We start from the raw sequence: 27312 nt of genomic DNA, 5'->3' as shown, positions 1-27312 counted from the left end.
AACCCTGCTGTGCCCACACGTGCAGACAACACGGGGGATGTCTGACACCCCCCTTAACTCCCCAATAGCCTGAATGTCGGAGGTGCGGCCAAGGAGACTTTCCAATGATGGAAAGACAGGAGGCAGTGCGTTGCAGGGTTCAGATTTCAGCTTTTAATTCTGTGGTTCTTTAAATCCAGAAAGTCCAGTTCTTGAAGTCCAGAGGAGAGATGACACAACTCTTTCAAATTCAGGAAGGAACTTGAGCATAGTTTACAACAAGATGGATGTAGTCCACCGTCGCCATTGTTTTGTGTTTTGCTGTCGTTGTTGTTTTGTTCAGTGTTTACCTGTAGGCGCCATTGCTGACTCCCCAAAGCATCAGAACTATACTTTCTAGAAAAGACAAATTAGAAAATTGTCTTGAGGGGGAGGAAAGGAGGAAGGCGTGGAGCAGATGGTCAGGGGATGTGTGAGGCGTCCCAGAGGCCCCTGGTTCGGTGTTCTTTCCTTGCTGAGCCTGTCGATGAGGTCTGCCCATGCACATATGCAGAGCTTGGAGCTAACACACCTGTGCAGATGATCACCTGTGCAGCAGTGACTGGCACTCCACCCCAGCTCCTCCAGTCCCAACGTGAAGATTGTCTCTGTGCATCGTCAAAGTCTTCTGCTCCCAGAAGTCAGAGCTGAAGAAGCACGGGCCACAGCCTGCGTCTAAGGGAAGTTTCAATTGTATTCATAATACTTAAGATTTTCTGAGTTGTTGTTACAGTCTTATGGTTTGTGTATCAGCAGCTTCTCTGTGCATTAGAGAAGAGGTTATCTCTCTGTAGATATAGATAGATAGATAGTTAGATATATAAATATATATATTATATATATATATATATATATATATATATATATATGCCAAACTGCCTTACAGGGTTTTCTTTTTTTTTCAGTGTTGTATGTGTAGCAGGCACTTGAGTTTATATGAAGATGTTTGCTTCAGTCAAGGATGGAAGAAAAGAGTCTGTGCAGTGGAAAAGAAGGGGTGTGAGGCCAGAAGAGAAGAGGCAACAGAATATGAATTCACGACCACTGGCCACCACTAGCCAAGGATGTCCAAGTAGATGGGGGTGGCTTTCCCCAGAGCATGGAGGATTTTGTAGATCTCCTTGATGTTCAGCCGCTGCTGCGGTTCCCTCTGCCAGCACCCCAGCATGACATCGTACACCTCTTTGGGGCAGACTCGGGGCCTCTCCAAAACACGACCTTGGGTGATGCACTCAATGACCTGAAAAAGGGAGGAGAACAGGGAAGTTATCACCAAAGCTCAGCCTTGGCCCTGTGGCTCAGGCGCAGCAGAAGGCAATGACTTCACTGATGAGCTTCAGTGCAGAGGCGGGGTACCCTCCTGAGGCTGGGCTGGAGACCAGAGTTGCTCGCCTGTCCTGTGCATGGGTTCCAAGGGCCATGATCCAGCACTAGCTGGTCCAGCCCACGGCTGCCGTCTATTCTCCATCTCTTAGGCCAGGCCTCCAACTCCCACAGACACTCTTCCTTTCACTTCTCTCTTCCTCTCTAGTCCTGAATCTTATCTAGATGACTGAGCTGCATTCATTTCCCACTTGGCAGTGGGGATTGGCAACTGACCTGTCCCACCCCCTCTTAGGAGCCTGCATGATTTTGAAACCCCCTTGAAGGAGCTCTGCCCCTCCATGGCTCCCACTTCCTGTCAAGCTCCCCTCCCAGGCACAGCCTCGGTGCACATGTGATGCTTACCTCTAAGCCGTTACACAGGTCCCTTCCTCAGTGAGGCTCATCCTCCCTTGCTCTTTGCACTAAACCATGTATTCTGTTTCTTGAAAAGTCCTTAACACTAGGACTAACCACCTGATTCACCACTGCCCAGCTGGGTGTCCGGAGAAAGTCAATTAACCTCATAGGATCTCAGCATCCTCACCTGTAAGATGCGGATCAAATGTCTCCCTTGACCACCTCCTAAGACTGCTGTAAGGACCAAATGAGGCCAGGGAAAGGGATTGTATGAGCCACTGTACCAAACGGGAGGCCATAGGGAGGAGTAGGAAGAAAGCAAATAACGTACCCCTGGACCATCCCCAGCTGGCCCCTCAGGACCACGCCTGTAATTTGCAGTTCAATTCCAATTCCCCAAAAAGATTTCTTTGCTGACATTGTGAATTTTCAAGATTCTATCTTACAGTTCTCAGGTTATTTTAACTTCTGCCTAACTCTCCCGCTGTAACCTTGGGCAACTTATGTACCCCAAACCACAGTTTCCTCATTTTGAAGACAGACCGTGATGATAAAAATCACACAGAATTTTCTCTAGTAGAGTATGTGAAAAATGTTATTTCCCTCTCTTTGCCCCCATTAATCTGTATATAGTTTTTATCTCCCTAGGCTGCCCCCAACAGCGCCTTGTCTAGAGTGTGGGCTCATGTCACTCTGACTCCGAGATGGCTTGTCAAACAATCACTGTGTTAGGACTTTCCTGGTCCTGGTCACCCCAGAGTCTGCAAAGGCCCACTAGGCTCTGTTCTTTGCCAGCCTGAAAGGTCTCCAGCTGTTCCTGTCCCGTTTTTATTTGAACCCTGTCTCCACCTTCCATTACCTTCACCTCCATGAAAAGGGGTCCAGTTCAAACTGCAGTAGCCACTGCCTAGTGCTAAGATTAAAAGCACTGAAGAGTGGTGTCTCCTCCAATGTGGGGCTCTCCAGCTTGTCAATTTCAATAGAGCAACTCATTATCAGTGACTGTCAGGACTTCACTGCTGGTGTTGGTAGAGTGGAAGCGGTGGCTGGGGGTAGGAAGCCCATCTTCAAGGCCAGTGCCTTACCAAGCAGTGTCAGAGACGACCACAAGAGCCCCGTTAGCTACTCTAAGCCAGTTTAGGTAACCAGGACAGATCATCTGCTGAGACCAATAGAACCCTCAGCCCAGATTCCCCTCTTTACTAGGGCAACCAAACTACATAGGGGCTGTGATCAGGGTACCTTGTGTGCCTGAGTGCATGCAAATGTGCCAACACATGTACACGAGCATGTGTATATATGCATGCATGCGTGTGTATGTGTGTGTATGTTTACCACTACCCCCTACCCAGGAAAACAATAATTTTTTAAAGCATCATAACAAATGTGTTCTAATATACCCACTTACATTTTTTTTAAAGGTCGTCAAAATATTTTGTCCTATTTTGGGAAATGTGGTCAGGACCCATTCAGTTTGCAAATGATGAGACGTTACAAATGTAATGAAATGCCTTCTTTTCAGTCTTTGACACATACTTAATTAAACGGTCAGGGTATAGGAAAGCAAAAATGAACATAGCTTCCAAGAAGAGAGACACTTTCTGGAATATTCAGATAGGATTCTAATATTAAAAGGTCCTCATGTTCATGTTTTCCCGGAAAACAGAAGACCATAAACTGCAATCTTTTATAGGTCTGCTGGGTTGGGAGACCAAGCCCTTTACTGCCTACAGACTGGACTGAGTTCCCTGGGAGGACACAATGGCACTGAGAAGCATCTTGCTTTGGACCACGGCCCAAGCCTTCTCCAGGCTGATGCTTTCACCTCTGGCCAGTCCATTCCAGAACCCCAAGCAGCGCCCCTTCCTTTGTCCTGAATTTCAACAAGTGTTTGTGTGAAAAGTACTGAGTTAATATAGGCTAATGTGCTTAGGAAAATGCCTGGCACTAAATGTTAGCTATTATTAAATTTGATGACTAGCATTTTTTATTAATATTGTAAATCAAAAGTATAAAATACATAATGTGTATATTATTACATTTACTGTTATGATTCATCTTATTCCTGGAAGTCCACACACAGCTCTGTCAGTAACATGAAATTTGCTTTGCCAGTTCACCTTCCTGCACATCTCTGGGCCTGGTCTACCTAAAGCCTTTGGGGACCCAGATGACTTGGGCATAGTAGGTGTTTCCACAAGATGGCACAATTGAAAAACTCATAGTTGTTTTTTGTTTTCACTTTCTGTCTTAGTGAAACATTTGTGATTTTTAAGTGTAGCAGAGCAAACAGAACCGTGACTTGCATCTCAATTTCAACATCTAATTTCATGCTCTCTTGACAATCACAGCACATTTTCTACAGCTATAATTTTTTTTCTACCAAGAAGGTCTCTCCTTCTGCTTCTGCCAGCATTTGCTCTGCTGGCTCCAAACCCCACCTAATGTTTTACACACTCTAAGTGCTGGCCTGAGATGTCTCTTATCAGCCTTCCTCCAAGTCAAGCTTCCCATCTGTCCCCTTTCTGTACCTCTGTGTTTGAGAGCTGGAACCATGGCTGTTTTCCATAGGTGAAGATCTCCCAGAGAATCACCCCAAAGCTCCACACATCGCTTTCCGTAGTGAACTTCCGGTACATGATGCTTTCAGGGGGCATCCAACGAATGGGGAGCATGGTGTGTCCTCCCACCTAAAAGGGGTCGAGACAGAAGCACACACAGTGACCAGATTGCCAGAATCAGTCACATCAGTCTGCACTCTTCATAGGCAGATGCCCTCTTGATGCATCTTATTCTAAGATAACCAAACGTGATGCAACTTTTGTGACGGGGCGTGGGGGGCCAGTGGAGATAAGCCTACGATACTGCAGGCAGCTAGAGTAGCAATTAGAGATAACACCTAAGGGAAGGTATGTTCCTTGGCATGGAATATAAAGAAAGATTACAAGATGATTTGAAGTGGGAGAGAAGATTTCAGAATCTGGTACTACAATCTAATCTAACCTTGAGAGGGAGTCCAGAGGGAAGTCACAGAATCACTGAGCAAGGCTACCAAGTATCAGAGTGTTTGCAGATATTAGGTTAGACTCCTTGGCCAAGGAGGTTAAAGCACAGCATGGTCCATGTGCATCTAATCTGTATTACTATGACTTTAGCTTTATCTGACAATCTTGAATTTCTCACTGCTACTTAGAACTCAGTGTTCTGAGTGAAGGGGATAGGGAAGTTCAAAAGTATGAAAGACCACATGCTAATGAGAAATCAGGTGGACCAGAAGAGAATTCACAACCGTTCTTATCAAGATCTCAAAGGCCAGTAAGGAAAGTGTTTTTTTTAAAATAGCCCGAGGAGGACATCAGCCACCTGTGGGTTTACAGATCTGACAGCCAAGGGCAAGAGGAAGTTACTGACATTCAGGGTACACTTTCCTGAGAAAAAATGTTAGGGAAATCCTCACTGCCCAGGAGGTTAGAGATATTATTAGCATAAGTGGAAGAAAATTCACAGCATGTTTTAGAACTCAGGAACTAACTGTATCATTCATAAATAGAGCATCAGAAATGGGAACTTCTGGCTAATACATGAAACTTGTTGGAAAACTGCTTTTGACTGATAGAAAAAGCTCTCTATAAATGTCCTGACGAACTATTGGTATTAATCAAAGTTCTCATTTTTATGATGGGCCAGTTGGAGGAATTATAATCATAAACACTTAAGAAAGAATGACTTGTTGGCGATGGGCAACCTTGTTTCTAAAAAAAAAAAAAGAGATCATGTTTGCCTTATCCACTTGAAGTATTTTAGAAGATAAATGATAATATGAATTTGCAGAAGTTGTTTTCAACCTGGGATTTTATAATCAAGGTAGCTCTGTATCAAATGTAAAGACAAATGAAGATGTTTCTTTCAGACAAGCAGACTCAGAAAGTGTACCACACATAGCCTTTGAGAAAAACAAAGAAGAAAAAATTGAGAATGTACTCCAGAAAAACGGAAAAAGAATCTAAAATATACGATGACTTGGAATATAACAAAGAGTGCAAAGCAAATAAGCCACAAAAAACACAATTTAAATCTAAATAATGGTCACTAATGTGGTAGTAAAATGTAATATAATTACTAATAAATGATTTCTGTAAAATAGAGGCATAAAGTAAATAAAAATAGTAATAATACAAATAGTACTATCACTGCTATTATTAACAATATTCTGGAATGAAACTTCCAGATAATTTCAACAATAAGTGCACAGACGAGTAGGTAGGGAAATAATCAAAAGCCTGATAAGGGCTCTGTCTTTTAGAAGGAAGGGCAAGGGAGCTTACAGAAAGTCATCAGTTGTTGATTATAACAGTTTAAATTTAAATGTGCTTGCTAAAATTTTAAAGTAGCTTCTAAAAGAATAGAAATAGTACATATAGCTTCCAAACCAGTTTCAGGAAAATAGAACTAAAAATCTCTAACCAATACCAAAAAGACTACAAAAGGGGGGAGGGATAATAGTGAATAGCACAAAATGAAAAAGAAGTTTAAATAATATCACTATAAACAATAAGAATTAATGGGTTATATATGACACCTCTTAAATAAGAGAAACATTTATGTTAAAAAATCAATATGCATGTTATCTAGAAAAGACATATTTAAAAGGAAATAACAGAAAATACTGAAAATTTTGAAAGAATTTTGAAAATACTGAAACTTTTGAAAGAATACAAAAATATAACAAACAGTAAAAAAAACTGAATATACAATGTGTATAATATTCACTATACATAATAATATATGACAATATATAATTGAATATATAATATATATTGAATAGATAATATTCAATATGTATAATATACATTGAAAATATAATTCATATATAGTATATTGAATATATGTCATATATTCAATATAGAACATATCAAAATTGAATGCATATATGAAAAAATTTCAGAAAGCCAAGAACTAAATGGATACAAAGTGGTCTATATTATATTTGAAGATGGTAAAATTCGCCATTATGAAAATTATGAACTCTTTTGCTCCAATTAAGATAGCAACAAAAATGTATAAAAAGTAAAACAGGTTATAAATAAAGGAAAACTAACAAAGCTACAATTACAATGGAAAATTAAAACACTTATTTTGCAAAATGATAGATCAAGAAGACAACAAAAATAAAGATACATTTAAAAAATAAAAATAATGAGTTTTAATTGATATATATGAGTGATGCGTGTACATTTCAGCCTCCTGAAAAAGCTGCATATTAATTTCAATTATCTAAAAGGCGTTTATAAAAACCAATCACATATTATCCTCACAGGAACTCTGAAATTCCAAGAGAAGAAACAAAGTAAACATAAGGTAAAAATAAAAGAAGAAAAGCCATTCTTTCAAAAGATGCCCAAAATTACCAACACCCTTTCCTGATTAAAAGCCCTAATTCATTAGTAATAAAAGGTAACTTCCTGTATTTAATATACTAAATATCATATTAGAAGGTATCTTCTATTACTGATTTTATGCAATATTTTTCAGGTGGCCCTAGCCACTACAATAAAGCAGGAATAAAAACAAGGTAAAAATACTGAAAAGGAGGAGTCAAAACACCATTGTTCGCATATGATATGACAGTTCAAGACAATTAGCTAAAAAGCAATTAGAACCATTATATGGTTTAGTAAGCTACCCAGACATGAAATGAATATACAAAAATCAGACTATTCTCATGCACTAGTAAAATGACTTCAAAATTCAATAAACATGCTCGTACATTAGCAACAACAACAAAATGTTTAAGATTCCTAGGTATAGCTTTAGCAGAAAATATACAAGGTCTATGTAAAGAAAAGTATTGAAAAACATAAAAGAAGATCTGAATACATGGAAAGATTGTCTTTTCCTTGGATAGGAAGACTCAATATCATGAACCTCTCATTCTTCCCTAAAATTAATCTAAAAATTCAACACAATCTAAATAAAACCCTCAATGGAATGATATATGGAAACTGACAATATGATACCAAAATTCATTGAGAGGAGTAAATATTTGATTAAAAAAACTAAGATATACTTGAGATAGAACAACAAGGGATATTAGCTGTATCAGATAGCATAACATATTATCAAACTACAGGAATGAACACACTGTGTTACTGGCATAGCAATAGACAATTTCACTGATCAATGGAACAAAATAGAGTCCAGAAGCAGACCCATGTATCAATACTGGAATTTAATATATGAAATGATAGGTTAGTAATCAGTGTTGGGACAATGAACTATTCATTTAAAAAGTACACTTAGATACCTACCTCACACCATATACAAAAATCATTTCCAGATGGATTAAAGAGCTAAACATAAAAAACAAAACAATAATCATATTAGAAGAAAACTTAGAAAAGTATTTGGATAACCTCAGGAGAGGAAGGCCTTCCTAAATAAGACACATGTTCAAGGAGCCATAAAGGACAGAATTCAGAGATACCACTGGTATAAAATTCAATACTTTTGCATGGCAAAATACAAAATAAGCATAGTTAAAAGACAAATGACAGAGAAAATATTTGCAATATATGTAACAAGGAATTAAAATCCATATATTATAAAGTGCTTCCTTAAATTAGTTAAAAACAAGAAATCCAACAGAGAAATGAATCAAGGGTAAGAGTAGATGATTCACAAAACAGCTACAAATGGCCACAAACACATGAAGAAATGTCAAAACAATAAAAGACACATTTTTTTAATATTATGTGGGGAAAATGAAGAGACTGGTATTATCCAGTGCATGAGAGGTCCTGAGGAAGAGTTATTCCTTGCTAAGACTGGGGTAGCCTTTTTTGAGGGCAGCCTGGCAGAATCTGTCCACACTAAAGATGTTAAGTGTCTTTTAATTCAGCAATTTTACTTCTAGATGTCTTGGAAAAATACTTGCTCATGTAAGCAAAAATACTTCATTGAAGATATTTTATTTCATTGTCTTTAAGGGCAGCAATTTGTTCATCATTAAATGTATATGCAGCAGTTAAAAGGAATACAGTAGAGTTATGTAGAGTGATATGTCAATACGTCTAGGATATAGTAAATGAAAATGCAAAACATTAAAAATATATATTAGCATTCTCATTTATGTAAAAATGTGTATGCATAGGACTTCCCTGGTGGCGCAGTGGTTGAGAGTCCGCCTGCCGATGCAGGGGACGTGGGTTCGTGCCCCGGTCCGGGACGATCCCACATGCCGCAGAGCGGCTGGGCCCGTGAGCCATGGCCGCTGAGCCTGCGCGTCCGGAGCCTGTGCTCCACAACGGGAGAGGCCACAACAGTGAGAGGCCCAAGTACCGCAAAAAAGAAAACAAAAATGTGTATGCATAAGGAAATATATTAAAAGGCAATAATGTATTATACAACTCTGTAAATGCATAGAAAAGGTCCAGAAATATAGCCATTAAACCAGTGGTTTTCTCTAGAAAGGAGAGTGAGAACCGACCAAAGAGAAAATTCCATTTTTTTTTTACTATAGTATGTATTTCTATGCTGTTTGTAATTTTATCATAATCGAGTGCCACATCTGAAAATTTTAAACAATAAAAGAAAAAAATAAACATATGACTAAAGGAAAACCAGTGGACCTAATTTATTTACATTCTAAATCAAAATATTACTTTTGAAGAAAAACTGGGTTTTTGATAGAATCTAGTGGAATGGTTTATTGTACCTGGTTTCTTGAATAAAAAGAAAAAGAGGTTAGGAATATGGGAACATTTTTCTTGATGAAAAATGGTAAATAACAGATTCCTCCAAATTGATGCTGGTTGTTTGCCTCATTTGATGATTTTATACACAATCCGAAAGAGCCATTCCAAATTGAAATTTCGAAGTTTACCGTAAGAGAAATTTGCATGTGCTGGTGTAAACTTTGATGAGCTTAAGCGTCTGGGCAGAAAATTATCAGAAGGGTATTAATTGGCCACAGAGGTACCACTAAGAAGAACTTTATCAAGATTTTCTCTGGGCAGCACCACCAATGTGGGTGAAGTTTATATGACATTCCTCCAGAAGTGGACTAAAACATTTCAAGTGAACTGTGATATAACAATGAAAAGTAATAAGTTGGAAGTCAGAAGCTTGTATTCTGATGTGACTTATTTATTTTTTTTTGCGCTACATGGGCCTCTCACTGTCGTGACCTCTCCCGTTGCGGAGCACAGGCTCCGGACACGCAGGCTCAGCGGCCATGGCTCACGGACCCAGCCGCTCCGCGGCATGTGGGATCTTCCCAGACTGGGGCATGAACCCGTGTCCCCTGCATCGGCAGGCGGACTCTCAACCGCGGCGCCACCAGGGAAGCCCTGATGTGACTTGTGACAAGCTCTTAACCTCTTTGAATTTCAGTTTCCTCATCTTCAACATAGGAGTCAAGCAACGGCCGTATCTAAAGTGAGATGATGTATATAAAAACCAACTGAGCATCACTAAATACAAAAAATAATACACGTAAAGTGCAATGACTGTGCCCTATGTGTAGTGAGCAGCAGAGCAAACCTGATTTCCTAGATTGTCCATATTTCCCATAGATCCACCTAGACTACACTGATTTTCCTTCAGAGCTACCTGCATTCTTGTGTCCTTCTCCCACATTGGAGAGATACAGTCTGGGAAAGGTAGTGGTCAAATCCTTCCTTGGTAAAAAAAAATACTGACAAATATCCCCATAGCGAAACCTAGCCAGGCAAGCAATGGGCTGAAATAATAATCTTAATAAAAATAGTCCTAATTGATGCACACTAAATGTCAGCCACTGGATGTTTACACACACCCCACATTTAATCCTCTCTCTTGTCCTATGTGGTAGAATTCTCTAGTAGCCCCATTTCACAGATGAAGATAAGGTGATTTGCCTAGGCACTGCCTGAGAAATTCTTGCTAATGATCCAAGCTCTCAATGAGATACATTAAGGATCTGAAAGCTGAGCTTTAAAATAGGAAATATATAGGAATAAGACGAAAATTCCAAGAAATGAGTCTAAAAATAAAATAAATTCTTGGAGAGCTTCAGATTACACTACCTTGAGTAATACCTTCCACCACCTCTGTTATTGTGGATTCGGATGCCTGATCTTCCTTTATAAAGTTCCCTTTTAGGGCTTCCCTGGTGGCGCAGTGGTTGAGAGTCCGCCTGCTGGTGCAGGGGACACGGGTTTGTGCCCTGGTCCAGGAGGATCCCACATGCCGCCGAGCGGCTGGGCCCGTGAGCCATGGCCGCTGAGCCTGCGCATCCGGAGCCTGTGCTCCGCAACGGGAGAGGCCACAACAGTGAGAGGCCCGTGTACCAGAAAAAAAAAAAAGTTCCCTTTTACCTAACAATATCAGCAGCCACTGATGATCATTGCCCATCATTAGTGGCTTTAAAAGGGTGACATTCTAATTCTAGCATTCCCTCTGCATAGATTAGCTGGAAATCTATGAATAAAAACTTTCCTTCACTAACTATTTGGTTACACTGATAACAGTTTATACTAGAAACTTTCCTTCACTATTTGGTTACACTGTTTTGTTTTAGTTTGGTTTTGAGAAGCATCATCAATTCTTTGTGTGTGCGCTTGTGTGTGTGTGTGTGTGTGTGTGTGTGTGTGTGTGTGTGTTAATACATTTGAAGTGTTTCCATCAATTATAATTGCTCTTTTTGATGTTCAACTGCTCAATCTTTGGCCAGTAGCAGCCTCTTCAAGTTGGCACCTCTCACCAAACCCCAGTGGTCTTTGATAGCATCCTTGCTTCTGGACAAGAAAAAATATCCTAGGCTCATCTTGTCCATTTGCTGCCCTGGCCCTAGACTCTGTCATTTTTTCAAGGAACCCTGGATCCTTTTGGTGGACAATGGAATTTAGAGACCACACTATGGAAGCCAGGAATGCTCACTGCTGTTGGGTTGGTCAGTATTTCTGGGTCCTTATAATGGAAATAACTAGGAAAAACTTTTCTTTCAAAAGAAAATGCTTCATGAGTTTATATTGCTTTTTCCAACTCAAATTTAGGATTACAGAGCTTTTACTTGACTTTGGTTTTATATCCATATTTTTTTTCTTATGCTGAATATCTTGATTCTTACATTAGTAGTATTACTTATTTGCTTTATCCTAATATATATATTTCAAATTCAGTTCAAGTATCTTTACTAACAACATGATTGCTGAAAGCTGTCTACAGTCTTTGCAGTTCTTTTCATCTTTAAGACATACCTACTAGGGACATACCTAAAACATTGCTATGTTTTAAAGTCACATGAAGTAATTCGTCTCTGAGTGACGAAGTCACCAACCTAATACACAGGTTAATCCATTTCATTTTGCTTTTGATTTTTAAGAATGGCTTTGCTTTTTCTTTCCCATTCGACATAATGTTTTACAAAGATGCAAAAACCATTGCATGGTTTTAAAGTCAAACCAAAAAATCAAGGTACATGAAATCTAAGTCTAGTTCCATCTCTGTTCACTCTCCTCACCCTGATCTCCTCCCTCCAGAGGCAACCATTTTATGTTTGTTTTTAGTTTATTCTTTTATTGTTTGTAACATAAGCAAATATGGATTATACTCATTTTCCTCACTTTCATAAATGAAAGTAGGATACCATACCTGTTACATACTTTACTTCTTTTCCCCCACTGGGGTTCTCTCATTCCTTTTATAGCTAGATAGCACTCCATGTGCATGATAACACCACAGTTTATCCAATCAATCCACTATTGATAGGACTGGGTTGTTTCCATTCTTTTGTTATTGTTAACAGGGAAATGCTCTCTTTACATATAGCTCAGGTGGTTCTCACTCCCCCTAAAGGGTAATTGCCTAAAATTTCCATGGAGTGTAACAGGCAGAGATAGACTGCAGTGCCCGCTGAAATGTTTTCAATAACATAACTTTGGAGATACATGAAGTCTTTCCAATGGGTACCCAGGCAAGGGTAGTTTTGAAGGATTATGCAGATCCTCAAGTCTCCTATGGATTTTTTTCTAACACTGAGAACTCCCTGTGGTCCAGCAATTTCCCTGCCCAATTGTGCATGCACACACACACACACACACACACACACACACACACATGCCTGCCACTCTCAAAAGGAAAGACAAATCTCTCACTCATTCTAAATCTTAGGATAGAAAACCTACAGAAGACAAATGAATAAACTCTGTGAAATATTGGTATGGGTGTTGAAAATGAATGTCTCTAGTAACTGGGAAATAAATTCTTTTGCAAGTCTGGTGGTTTCCAATTCTTTTCAAACCACTGAAGGGGGACAGACTTCAAAGAATTATCAGCTGAGAGAAGATTAAAAAGAAATTTTGATAAGAGACCAATATGTGATTTTAGGTAAAAAACGAGATATGAGTTCAAAGAATTGTCATGTTACAGTAACAAAATTCTTTCCTTTCCCATCCGGTTTATTGTGAATAACGTTTCTCATTTCTTATATTTATAAAAATGAAAAAAACAGTAATAGAATTGATCCTGAACCTTAATCTAATTCATTACCTTAGCAATAAATAATATTCATCAATGAATACAAACTAATTGAAAAATATAAGAGGTATTTCCAAAAATATTGTACACCTTATCTTTCACATTCATCAAAAGTTGTGATATATATACATTATTTTGATCTACTGCCTATTTCTGTGTATTACTAATAATTGTAATGATAACTCAATCCAAATCTCTTAACATCTAGAAACTTATGATCATTGGGCATTAAAAATTATATTTAAATCTTTGTACATATTTCTGTCACACTAAATTATGATAGAATGGCCAATAAAAGCCTTTCATGCATAAAACGAGAATCCATAAGGATAAAATTTGGTAGGGAAACTGGAATGAAAATATAAATTCAAGAAGAAAAAGGAACCATGTAAACCTGAGTGTTTAAGTACTTGTTCATGTGTTTTATAGATGATAGGTCAAATTGCTCTGGTATTTAAAGTTCATTAGCATTAAAGGAGCGATGTATCTTTCTAATTATGTATCTAGTTATGTATCTAATCTATTATCTATCTAGTTATGTATCTATCTAATTATGTATCTACATTATATATCTAATGTATCTTTCTAATCAATATTTACAACGCTGTGGAAATGACATACTTAAAAGTATGGTGACGATTTTAGATGGCAACTTAAAACATGCAAAGGGACATACATGGTTTTTCAAAATTATTTTAGGGGTATTAAAGTTTGAAGATGACAGGTATAGAGCCTGGGCATCTAGGGTGTAAAGTTTCTTTCCCCAAGGCTGTATGTCACCCATCCTCAGGCCTGCAGCTATATCCTGGGAGAGAATGTGAAAAGAGGAAAGCAAAAACTACAGCCTCACCTCCAGCCTCAGGTACTTGCCTGAAATCCTCCAGCCTCATTTCTTTCATTCAAGCCTTCAGCCCTCACTCCCAGTCTTGCCCTGAGGATCAGGAGTAAGTGGGATTGAAGGGTGGAAAAGCAGGATGGCTGCAGAGGCTGCCAGGTTCCTTTTCCTTCTGGGGGCAGGATGCCCTGGGGCAGAGTGTTCCTGGTGGGAGGCACACCTCCACCCTCCCCACAGCCATCCCTTCTCTTCTAAGCCTGCCTTTCCTGAACAAGGAAATTGTCTTGCTTATTTCCATAGAATGATGTCAACTTCCCTGCAGTCAGAGGGAACCCACTGCTGTGGGTTAAAGAGAAACTCAGCTGAGCTCGAGAAAGCTCTCAGGTCTCTGCATCTAATCACACAGAAAAGGAGGCAGCTTCTTCAAAGGACATATGGAAGCCCACTTCTCTCCCAGAAGTTCAAAATGTCTATCTTCACATAATTCTGACAAGGTATAAAGGAGACAAAGTGACCCATATATTCCAGATAAAGAAATAAGGACCCAGCAAAGGTGAGCAAATACAGGGCATTATTGATACCAATGGAAGGATTCAAGCTTCCTCTGTCATCACTAATCTATATGGGCCATGTCAAAATCTGTTAAAGCAGATGAGAATGGCAGGTGCTTTCTGAAGAGTTATAGAAACTTTGCAATGTACATTAATGGCAAAATACCCTAATCAGGAGATTATCATAAAGATTGTCATTTATGGTGCCATTATTTTTTACTTATTCAATTTTAATCTCTCTTAATTGCATGTCTCAGCACATAGAAGAGTCTCCATATCCATTAAGGAAAATAAAAGGCTTAGCATACATGCTTTCTTCATCCCCTGTAAAGTCTCCTGGTTTCCCAAATGCCCCAGTAGCTTTGCCTCTTTCACCCAGCTCTGCTCGTCTGAGCAGCTCGTCAGCCAGGCGGGGGCCAGTCACCTTGAACATGCCCAGGTAGGAGTCCCAGCCACTAAACACAGTCTTTAAAATCACTGCCACTCTTATTCCCGAGGGTCTGGGGTTTTCGAGGGCTGCATATCAGTATTAGCTACATCCAATACAGACACATACATCCATACATCGGGAAGGAGACTGCTTAGATGAACATATGTGCATGTCAATCACATGCATGTGAGTACAGTCATGGATACAAACAGGTCTGTCACTCATGCCCCGAACATATGAAGTTGGTGAAATCTCCCTCTCACACCTCTTGAAATAAATGACCTAAATGTAGGAGGAAAGGCCCAAAGTTTTTTTTTCGCTTTTTTTTTTCATTTTAACCATTTTTGAAAATTGGAGTATAGTTAATTTACAATGTTGTGTTAGTTTCAGGTGTATAGCAAAATGATTCAGTTATACACACACACACACACACACACACACACACACACACACACACACACACATATATACACATACCTGTAGTTTTTCAGATTCTTTTCCATTATAGATTATTACAAGATATTGAATATAATTTCCTGTGCTATACAGTAGGTCCTTGTTTACCTATTTTGTATATTGTAGCGTGTACACATTAATCCCAAACTCCTAATTTATCTACCCGTCCCCTGCTAATCCCTTCGGTAACCATAAGTTTGTTTTGTGTGTCTGTGAGTCTGTTTCTGTTTTGTAAATAGGTCCATTTGTATCATTTTTTTCAGATTCCACATAGACGTGATATCATATGATATTTGTCTTTCTCTGACTTACTTCACTTAATATGATAATCTCCAGGTGCATCTATGTTGCTGCAAATGGCATTATTTCATTCTTTTTCATGGCTGAGTAATAGTCCATTGTGTGTGTGTGTGTGTGTGTGTGTGTGTGTGTGTGTGTGTGTATGTATTAAAGTCCTTGCATCCTGTCTCCAAGATAGTAAAAATAAATGATTTCACTCTAAACCAGTTAGTTAGCTTTGCTGACGGCCTCAAAACTCACCAGAATGGCAGAGCCCTCCTTCCTGGAATTAACCCTTCTCACTGCCCACCCCACTCCAACTGCTGGGCTCTCCTAATAGCTCCATCCCCACATATATGGGAGGCCCTCAGAGCCTTTGAAATGGCAGCCTGCCCTCAGGGAACTCTCTCAGTTCTAACTTCTCTCTCCTCCTCCTCTTTCCTTCTCCCCTCACTTTCTCCAGTGTGGTCTTCTGAGTTGAGGATGCTGTATTTTCAATGAGCTTTTCACCTCCCTGCCCAGCTCTAAAATTTGATCATTCACTAGGCATGCTTCTTTGGTGTCTGAACCTATACTCTTTCCCTCCAGATGCCCTGGATTCCTAGTGCATCTTTAGGGGACCAGACTGCGCTGCAACTGCACACTGTCCAGCCCCTCAAATCCAAGTTCTTTAGAATCCAAGGTCTGAAAGGAGAGATTCAACACTAAAGCTATAGCTCATGAGCACACAGGGCTGGGAAGGGCCTTGGAAATTACCTAATCCCCCTAAGGGCATGGAAACCTTGGCTGGAACAGAGGCTGTGACTTGTCCAAGGTCACTAAGGAAAGTTAAATGAAATGGAACTAAAGTTCCAAAGAGTCTTGTTCTCAGTGTCAACCTTTTAGTGGAGAAGGGCATACATACATAAAGGTGTACAAATCAAAAACACACAGATTGAATCTTATGAAGTTTAAATTTTGGATCTATAGTCTCCTTTCCTCACTGATGTGTACGGACTTTGGGTCACCTGGCAGAACGCTGAGTTTCCTCCTATTGTAATGGTGTGTGCCTTCAGGATATATTAGCTTGAGTATTTGTTTGGTTTAGACCTACAATCTATGTGTGTGTGCATTCATAAATATGTGTCTGTCTGTGGCTTCATACCAGTTGCAGAGATTTCATGGATGAAACCTTTACACAAAAGACTGAGATTTTCTATAGTGACATCAGACTTCTGACTTAATAAGGCAAAATTGTTTTGGCTTCTTTTTGTCTCTCTTCCTCTTCCCAATCAAGTAGGGCAAATTATTATGTAACTTCTTATAGACACAAACTGAAGATCACGGCCCCAGGTCTAATGGGTGCTTGGAACTCTTTGGAGGGAAAGTGCAGAGGAAACTCACAAAGACACTATTATACCACTGCTCCCTCAAAGCAGGGCTTTATGATGGCTTAAGCAAGAAATGTCCGTTTAAGAGAACTTTGGTGGAATGGATGTTTCAGGCTGAGCCTCTAGCTCCAGGATTAGGAAAAACCACTGGAGTTTTCCAAAAATACAAGGAGTTTTAAGAGCCAAGTTGTTCAGCAGTGTGAGCCTAGAGGATAAAGAGGCCCATTGTGATTCTGCCCAACTCTCTTTACCTAGAGCTGCGTCTGCCGGGAGCAAGTTCTCAGATGGAAGCCCCAGGACACATACCTTTTATAACTTCCCCTTTTGTTTTCGTCTTTCTAAATCCTGTCTAAATGCTGGCACTCATTCTGAGAGCTCATTGTCCTTTACTGCCCCAAACAATGTATATTTTTATAGAGCCTACATTGCAAGTTCAAAGATGTGGGCTGAAAAATGACTTGGCTCTGGTTTTCTTTTCCAAATGCCCAGCCGTGGAGCCTCCTGGCTGCACTCATATCTTCTCATGGAAGCAAACTTGAGGGATGTTGTTAAAAGGGCCCAACTTGCTGAACAAAGCTGGAGATATCAGCTCAGTTCAGATCCATGGATCACACTGGATCCAGACTGATCCATTCAGACCCCAAGTGCTTGCTAAACATCAATAGGTAAAGGAAGGCGGGAGGATAAAGCCTCTTTGTGATCAATCTAGATTTTTAATTTACCCTGTACAGCTCAGGCACTGATAGGTTTTGGTTTAGATTCAGATTTATTTAGCAAAAATAAGATAATCCCTTTCAAGCAAGAATGGCTTTGCTAAATACTTAGATGCCTCCCCAAATCTGAAAAATATAACAACTGCTATTGAAAATGTGTGTATAGGATGAAGAAACAGAAGATCCAACAGAGCAAAAAGGATAATTTATAACTTGGCCAATACCCTTTACTAGCTAAGCAACCCTAGGGGATGTATTTGACCTCTGAAGACTCAGCTTTCTAGGGTATAAAATGGGGCAATAATGCAGCTACACAGAACATGTACAGACACTAAATGAGATATTAAATGGAACAGAGACGTGGTGGGTTTTCAATACACATGCTCATGCATGTGACTTTGGATCAAAATCTTTCTTGAAAGATGCTACTTTCTCAATGTCTATGTTTAATGAATGAATAGCACCTCTCAATTTTTCCAGGGACTTGGACATTCTGCTCAGTGACCCTTACAACAAAGAGACACCATTCTTGATTTATGGATAAGGAAACCAGCTCAAGAATGGAATGTCAGCAAGTCCACGGTGGATAGAGGCCAAGCTAAAAGTCAATCCACTGCCACACTCCAAATCTCTCTCATTAGGGGTTTTGTGGGTTCAAGACAATTCGACCTACAAACACTGGGAACGGCTAAAAGAAGCTTCCAGGAGCAGTGTGGCCACCAGACCCGGATCCTTGGAATATTTGGCTGTTTACCAAAGCAGGGTTTAGACACTTAGGAAGTGCACCTAATGTGAATCTCAGGGAAGACAAGACCGGCCCAGTTAGTGGCTGCACAGCCTATAAGAGAGGCCTCAGGGGAAAAAAGGAAGAACAAGATAATTTGAATTTTAAAAAGCAAAGACTAAGATGGGATCTTTTTCCTCCAAAAGCAAACCGAATTATAATTGTCTCCTCCAGCCATTTTCTCAGAGACATTAATAACAATAGCAATAAGACTTCCTATTGAATGAATATCCCACCAGCCTTAAGACGACAGCATTGAATTTTTAATCACGATTCTAGTTTTATGATATCATCTTATAAGCCTGGGCTTTCCATCCAGGAGCAGGGGTGACCAGACAGCAGATGTGCACCAATGGCTCCATGAGAGAAAGAGCTTTTCTAATAATCACTGGAATAGCCTCCCTTGAAAGCCAATGAGGCCTTATCTGTAAATAAGCTCAGGCTGAGTCCCACCTCTTAAGCTCTGAATGAGACGCTAGACTATGTGGCCTTCTTAACTGAAGGCTTTTCTTCCCTCTAATTTCAAGATTCCAACAGCCTGGCACACTTGACCCGTCATTTATAATGTCTGTTATGCAGACCCAGTGCCTGGGTTGTGGGAACACCTTCTTGCCCTTCCATTGCGAGGGTCCCAAATCAGCTGTCCCAGAAACAGACAGCTTAAAACAGCCTCTGTTTGGTGCTATTGATCTTTATCTCAGACAGAATGTGTGAGGACTAATTAGAGAATGTTTATAAAGCCTAGCCAGTAGCACGAGACTACCGTTGAAAGTACTGATGTATAGTATTATCTCCTACAATGACAGGGATTTCTGTGCTGGTCTGACACCTGCCATCATGAGGGGCTGCTTCTGAACTGTCTCTAAAAGAGGTTTGGCCAGCTGCGGTCTTCCCATTCCCCTCACTGTGAGAACCCTCGGGTCATGATGCATGTGGCTCACACATCTCTCATCTCTCTGGGCCAGAGGTTGGAAAAGGCAGGTAGCTGTTTCTGGGTCAGTGGAAGGTAAGACCTAAAGCCTCTAACAATCTTTGCACCCTGCATGCTCTACTCAATGCTGTTGAAAAAGCATAAAATCTCCCATTAAAAAAGCTGCTGAGTGCAGAAACTGGTCCCCAGAATGGGAACAGAAGGTGGCCCACCCTTAAGCAGATCGCACAGCAAAGGCAGTGTAACATCATGATACAGCGTTAGACACAAGGCCGCAAATTCATAGCCATGTCACCTCCAGAAATCACTTAACCTCTCTGAGCCTCGGTTTCTCCATATGTTAAACATCAACTGGTATTTACTTCCTAAAATGACCATGAGGATTAAATAAAATAATCCATGTAAAGCATTTGGCACAGTATCCAGCACATGGCAAGTGTCAACACGACGGTCCCCATTAGCACTATGGGTGTGCTGGTAGCATTGCTATCTTAGCACATATTTGCAAGAAGCGTTCTCCACATCGAGGATTTAGATAACATAGGGGGATAGGTTTTGAACTTCTGTGGGGGCAGGTAGACGGGGGTATTTGGTGATGGTAAAGATTGAGGCCGGATTAGGAACTAAATCTCAGGTGTCCTTGGGTATGGCTCGTTCAGTGTTGGGCTTCCCAGAAAGAGAAGTCTTTTTTGGTTTTGTGCTGCCATAAGAAGCAAACAAACCCTTGCCTCCTTTCTCCCGCCTCCCTCCACTTGCCCTGTGCTCTTAGTGAAGCATTTGCCATCCCTCAGTTACAGTGCTTAGCGCAGGTAGAACACATCAGCCAGAAAGGCACGGCTGTAGCTAGAGGTAAAACCTGCTACTTCTAAACCTCTCCAAATTAATCATTCTAACCTGAGGGAGACTTGGGCCTTTGGGCCCACCTTTTTGTTTTATTAACTGCCAACAAAAAATGCCAGAAGTGGCTGGGGAAGAAGCACAAAATGGGGGACAGGGAACACTTTGCATATTTTAATTACTTCAGTAAACAATACATATCACAGCAGAAGCCTACCATCAATGGCTACGTCCCAGGCAAAGGGAATTTGGAAGAGCATCATGGGACCTGACATAAAAAACATGCACCTCCTCCTTAGGCTAGAGGCTGCCTTATCTAGCTTCCCTGAGCTGGAGTTAAACTTGCAATCCCTCCACAGACTAGTTGCTGGAGCAGCTCCAACTAGGGCAAGAAGGTGAACAATACACAACTTTTCACACTCAAACCTTTCTGGAGAATTGAATGCTCCTCTTCACCCAACAGAAAGAGGGATTCTTCTCGGAGTCATGAAACGAGCCCCTTCAATTCTAAAGGCAGGACACTTGGTGCCCGACAGGACAGAGCTCACAGATCACTGGCTGGATCTCTGGCAGGACCACAAACATGAACCAGTGGATAACATTCTCCATCCTCATGTAAAGGTGGGGATTCAACTTAGAAAAAAATAACAGGATTAAGTTCTCAGGGAAGCCTGCGGTTAGGTGATAGCAGCTGAATCACTCTTCGAACTGCCAAGTGATTAATCAACTTGTTAATACCACTACTATTTTTATGCATCACAGGTTCTTAGTTAGCCCTTCCCCTACGAAATTCCAGGAAAGAGTATTAGTTAACCTAGACACCCTGCTTCCAGTGATGGGTGGCCTCCAGCATCTTGGGAGGAAGGCAGCAGGAAGGAAGATCTGACACCAAGGGAAGCCATGGAACCCAGTGGAAAGAACACTGGATTGAGACTCAGGTCAACTGAGTTCTTACCCTAGTTCCACCAGGGTGTCGCCCTGCGGCTTTGGCACCCTGTGCTTCCTTTTGGTCTTAATGTTCACATCTGCAATAAGGAAAGAATTGGACCAGAGGATTGCTACGCTTCTTCTCCATGTGAAATCGGCATGAGATTGGCCAAAGCAAAATTTTCTTATCTCCATCAATATACCAGGAGCACTGAACAAAAGCTCATCTCAAGGTCCTTCCCAACAACAGCAGCCTCAGCAGCCTGGCTTTCCAGAGTGTGTGTGTGTGTGTGTGTGTGTGTGTGTGTGTGTGTGTGTGTTCCAAGAAAGACAAGAAGAACAATGGGCCAGAACTTGGGAGCTCCAGGGCCCTGCCTTAGGTTTACATCACACCACCTGGCTCATCCCTGGGCCCCTGGGTCCTCATTTATAAAATTGGTAGGGTGAGCGAAGAGAATTGGGCTAGTTGACTTTTAGGTCATCTAGTTCCAAAACACGGTGATTCGGTGAAGCAAAGACTAGATGACCTCTGGATGCCCCTCACAGCCCTGGGAGAAGGTTAAAGTTCTGAGACCCACTAGTTCCACACAGCCCACTACTCTACAACTGGATCCCAGGGTGCCTTTTTGCAGTGAAGGGTGTGAGCCAAGGGTAATCTCAGATGAAAGGGCTGGAGGAGCTTTCCCTCCACACAGCATCTGGCATCCCAAGCTATCATCTGAGGCCTGCAGCTGTGGGCTGCCCCTTCTCCCTTTATAAACAAGCCCTACCTCTTGGCTTCTCCCTCAAGGTCAAAAGGAGGGGGAAGACTGCTCCGAGGATGAACCCAGGAGAAAGTCTTAAATGCTAAGCCAGTAATCACAGTTGGATGGTTTTTTTCAAAGGCATTCCTACTCTATTGTACACATTCATGTTTCCAAAAGCGTAGAAGGAGGATAAGGGCAAGTGGGCTTCTTGTCTCTAATGAAACTGGGATGAAACATCTTACTCAGGGTCACTTAGTGAGTCCCCAGGAGGTAGAGCGAGGCTAAGTCTGGGGTAGGCAATCCTCAAGCATAGTGCCCTCATCTTAATTTATTTAAACCTCTGGTCTCCACTGCAACAGAGGTAGAAAGAGATTCTTTCATTATTTCAAGGTTGGGGCAGAGGTGGAAGGCTTGTCCCAGTGAACAGGGATACAGAACAAAAACTTACTGAGTGTTTATACTGGGCCAGGATCTGTGATAAATAAGACAAAATGCACTGCTTCATCCACTCCTCTCAATATGCCTTGGCTCTGGAAATTATTATTATCAAAAGCATTGCATGAAGGAAGGAAGGGAAGGGAGGAAGAGGTTAAGCAACTTATGTGAGTTCAAAAGGCTGAAGATCCAAGCCTCACACCTAAATTATTCTGATTCCAAAACCAATGTTCTTTTGCACCCCCAAGTCAGAGGTCTTATGCGTTTTCAAGTTGAAGGGAGACTCACCTGTAAAAAAAGTTTTCAAGCCTATAAATTGATGGGCTGGAGGTGGCAGATTTGGGGAAGTATGATAGAAATCCCAGAATTTGATTTCTGTAAAAACACCCATAAAACCTAAAGAGGATTTTCATTCAGAAATATCTAAATCTGCAGATTCAATGAAGGAAGATGGAAGCCAGCATCGGCCCAGAGAATGCTCATAAAAATGACCCTGGAAAACATCATATGTTCCTCCTCGTAGACGGACTGGAAAAAGCAGTCAGTCACAGGCTTTGCTTCCTTGGTCTTTGCTTTGCAGATTTTCTCTGCGTGATGCCTGGCCTGACTCCTGTAGAAGTGAGGCTGATTATTTCGGCTGGGCTCCCCATGGCAAGGACTCCCTGATGAAGACAAGTCTTTGTTAGTGATCAACTAGGTCCCAGATAATCTGTTCAGCTCCTGCAGCATGTATCATCATAATTTTCAAAATTCATTAGCCTTGATTGTTTGGAAATCTATTTCCCATTAATGTCTCTTTCTCTAAGATCATCGTTTCAGGCAGAGAAAGAGGAAGGCACAGAGAGATGGAGGGATGATGGGCAGGTTGAGCAGAGAGGAGAAGGAAGGAGGGAGAGAGCTAGCAACACATGTCAAGCCTGGTGACTTATTTGGGTCTTAGAATTAAGCCACTGCAGAAATAAGTTCTAAACCTGGATTTGGTGATTACTGGGACAATACACTGCCTTTTTGCTTAAGATAGATTAAGATTTTTGTCACTTGTAGCCAAAAGAATCTTGATCTAACAGTCGAAAATTCAACTCTCAAGTTCATCTTTATTTCTAGGAATAAAATGTCGATTTCTAGAAATGAACCTAAGAAGAAAGACTCAGAGAGATGCCAGAGGCCCAGATAGAAACCAGCTTGCCCAGCTAGGATGGAATTGCAATATACCTTCTCTCACCCCCTGAGTGCACTTTTCTTCTTTCCTGCTCTGCGTGCTGGTGCCCACATGCCAGGGTCTCACCAGCCACCAAGCATCACACACATGTGGCTCTGAGACCAGCACCTGAACTGAAAGCTTTCCTTGTATGACTGCACCTGCCCAAAACCAGTGCGATTGGCTGCAGGTCGCATCAGACATCTAGTTTCCATTAGGGTTAGCCACAAATGCCAGCATGGGAGGAGGTGGCAGAAATCAGAGGAACTAGCTAATGCTCAAGAGAGGTAGGGACCAGCCCAGCAGACCCAGGCAAAAGAGATAGCGGAACTTATGTTATTTCCACCAGCATCTCCAGACAGGAGGTCTTGTCACAATCCTTCCAGACATATGGATTTCTCATAAGTCATCTGTCCCCAGAGAATTGTGGAAGCAAATGGACTTGACCAACTTTGAAGGTAAAATCCAGAACAAGGAGTATAGAATCCCATCAAAAATGCTAGGGCACCTTTGCTAATGAGCGGCATTATGGCACAACCAGACGGTTCCCTTCTTTTCTCTGTCATCTTCCCTCTGGCTCCCCAGAGCCCTTTCACGTGAAGCCCTGGGCCCCACCCCATACCAGGCAACTCTCAGCATGCTCTTCTGGGGGTTTGCTCTGATCTGAGACGTCTATTTTCAGATCATCAGAGAGCAATGCCAAGAGAACCAGGAGTTCAAAGATTAATTACCATTGAATGGGCAGAGCTCCTATCTCTGGATAAATCTCCAGGTGAGAACCCAAAGGATTGACCCTGGGAACACACAACCAATTTCCCTGAGCTTAAGGACATGAGACGCCACATAATTAAGAGGCACCTCCCACAGGACAATGTATTAGGCTCCCTCCCAAAAGGCCAGTCTTCACTCTCTTACGTTGCAAGACTTGGAATAGCAACAAAAAGGTGAAAAATCATATCCCACAATTTCAACGCTGTTCAACTATGTTGGTTTTTGACTCCGTCAAAGTCCTAGTGTGTTTTAGAATACTCTCTAGCTCATAGACAACTTCACCACAACTTGATTCACCCTACAACCTCCGTCCGTGATGGCTGAAAAACACTAACCTGCAGAGAGGGGGTGAAAAAAGCTCATCTTGAGTTCTCCTTTCGTGCCTTGGGTGTGCAAAGAGACAGGTATGTGTTATCAGGTTAATTAGAAAAACTGGGTTCATTGGGGTGAGGAGATACATCCTTGGGTTCCCAGCATGCTGGTGTAAAGGGTGTGCCTTGGGTCTCCAAGTGAGCTCCCATACTGGGACTCACTTATGACCATGTACCCTCACAGACTTGGGTCAAAGACCCCAGCATTGTCTTTCTAGCTGCAACTAAGTCCTTTCTAGACTTAAGACATTTAATGTGTGACTGGCAGGGTGGGCAGTATGTAATCAGTGAAAGAAGGAATATCCTTGTCAGCTTAAAAGATAAGCAGACATTTCTAACCTTTACTCCTGTTCCAAATTGGTACACCACAGAGCACACAGATGCAGAAGAGAGAAGTCAACTGATGTTGAAACGGGTTCATATTTTAGAAGAAAATATGAAACGGGTTCATATTTAGAAGAAAACGGGTTCATATTTTAGAAGAAAACTTGTCTCCGAGTCCCTGCCAGGGAGGGGACTCGGAGACAAGTCAGGGAAGAGTATCCTATGGAGGAAGATGAATGATGATTTTCTCCTTAGCTCGTGAGTTTCAAAGTGATGGAGGGAAACTAGATAACAGGCTATACGCAGAAAAGAACCAGGATTTGACGGGGCAGCCATCATCCAATAGCTGGAATACCACAGTAAGGGACATTCAAGTGCCTGGAGTATATTCTTAAGTGATTCTGACATCGTGATGGTAAAGAAAATCCTGAGTAAATGACAGAGTAATAACTTCTCTCTATCCATATGACACATATTGTGAAACTAAGAGACATTGCCTTGACGTGGATTGAGACCTCTGGATAAATACGTTACAGAAGTCCAAGGAAATAACTGCATTGCAGGTGGAAAGATCCTCCTTTAGAGTAAAAGGAAAACGGGAGAGAGTTATTGGAGATCCCAAAATAATTCTTCACTTTGCTACAGCAGCTCTCTCTGGTGCACATAAACGGTGGTTTGCTTACCACACCACTTTATCAAGAGCCCACCTTATGCATAAAATAAGATTCTACTTAATTTTTTTTCTGAGAAGTATGTAAATGTACATTACAAATAGACACAAGGTCACAGAGTGATATCAACGTTAAGTATAACCATAAGAAGATGTGGTCCAGAGACTTCCTGCTTCTTGTTAATAGCAGTCCCAAGACTGGATGAAGTCAGTCTGTGGGTTCCATTCACAAAGGCAGGCAGGAAACTTAGGATTCTCTTCAAACTCAACTCTTCACTCAATCCCCTGTTGAAAAACCTTCGTCTGGTCTCAGACGTCTGCATGCATTCTCCCCAACCCTATTATCTATACAGAGACCCATGCACCGCCCTCCTTCCAACGTGCACGAAACCCAGGAACCCAGGACACACTGAAGTCAAGCTCCACCTCTGCCTAGGATGGATGCCCCAATGGGAAGACGAGCTCTCATGCCCCCCGAATGGTCCATGCCTATCCCCATTCCCAAGGACAACAACATAAGGAGAAGCAGCAGAAGTTGCTGTACGTCATGCACAGTCAGCAAAGACATGTACAATCACCCCAATACATCTACTCCTCATCCAGCCATGCGCGTCAGCCAGTTCGCAGGACCTTGTGGTAATCCAGCGAGTCCTACTTCTCTTTTCTTTCTACTACTTCCTGCCAACTGGTATCTATGGATGGATGCTGAGACTAACTGATAGAAGCAGGGTTTCAGATATACTTTCACCTGGGTTTAGATCCCGGCTGCACAATTTTCTAGTTCCATGTTTAAATGTCGGTGTTCTAATCCATAAAGTAAGACTTTGATAAATTCATCGTGAGAACAGTGTAAATTAAATAAACAGACTCAGAGCCCCTAGCAAAGTGCCTGACAGGTGTAGGTGCACAATAAATGTGAGTTGTCATCCCCTACTGCCCCCAAGGACACCAGATGGAAGAAGAAAAGCCTCGAACTATCCTGAATGGCCAGGGCAAGTCAAAGATTGAGGGATTTTCTACAAAGATGCTCCCCAAGTGGATAAAGCCACAGCCTCATTCACTTTCTGACACCCTCTCAGTGAGGTTAGTTGGAGATGAAACCTATCAAACAGACAAGGTATGCTTCCAATGCCATGGCCACCCCTGATTCTGTCTCCTCAATTTTTTTTGGTCATTCTGAAGTTTTTGAGGTTTCTTTTGCTTTGGATTCAGAATTTCCAGATTTGACTTGTTTCAGAAAAATTTAAGCCAAGCCATTAAAGCCTTCCTTGGCTAAATTAAATAAACTAAAATACATTGCAGTCTTCAGGAGACTCAACTGCTTTGACCTCCCCGTCTAAAACTGCAAACACACATGTGCACACACACACACACACACACACACACACACACCCACCCACCACCACCACCACCACCACCCCACCACC

The 27312-nt window shown here is 41.4% G+C and overlaps 1 protein-coding gene across 5 annotated transcripts in view; it reads right to left on the bottom strand.

The window, feature by feature from the left end:
• Positions 1 to 911: 911 nt before the first annotated feature.
• Positions 912 to 27312, bottom strand: part of NTRK3 (neurotrophic receptor tyrosine kinase 3) — a 371729-nt gene continuing 345328 nt past the window's right edge. For 3 of the 5 annotated variants that reach the window (XM_027083122.1, XM_027083120.1, XM_027083121.1), the window contains 2 exons: positions 4272 to 4430; positions 912 to 1258 (listed from right to left, as the gene is read on the bottom strand). In XM_027083122.1, coding sequence (XP_026938923.1) covers positions 1073 to 1258; positions 4272 to 4430 — 345 coding nt within the window. In that variant the 3' untranslated portion in view covers positions 912 to 1072. Of the gene's footprint in view, positions 1259 to 4271; positions 4431 to 8048; positions 8091 to 27312 lie in introns of all 5 variants that reach the window. The other 2 variants (XM_027083119.1, XM_027083118.1) reach the window with 2 other exon arrangements.

Source organism: Aethalodelphis obliquidens, unplaced genomic scaffold (assembly GCF_003676395.1).
Source record: "Aethalodelphis obliquidens isolate GAN/ISIS:26980383/991018 unplaced genomic scaffold, ASM367639v1 scaffold49, whole genome shotgun sequence".
Taxonomy (NCBI): Eukaryota; Metazoa; Chordata; class Mammalia; order Artiodactyla; family Delphinidae; genus Aethalodelphis; species Aethalodelphis obliquidens.
The sequence above is the reverse complement of the archived record's forward strand: the minus strand, read 5'-3'. Positions and strand labels throughout refer to the sequence as shown.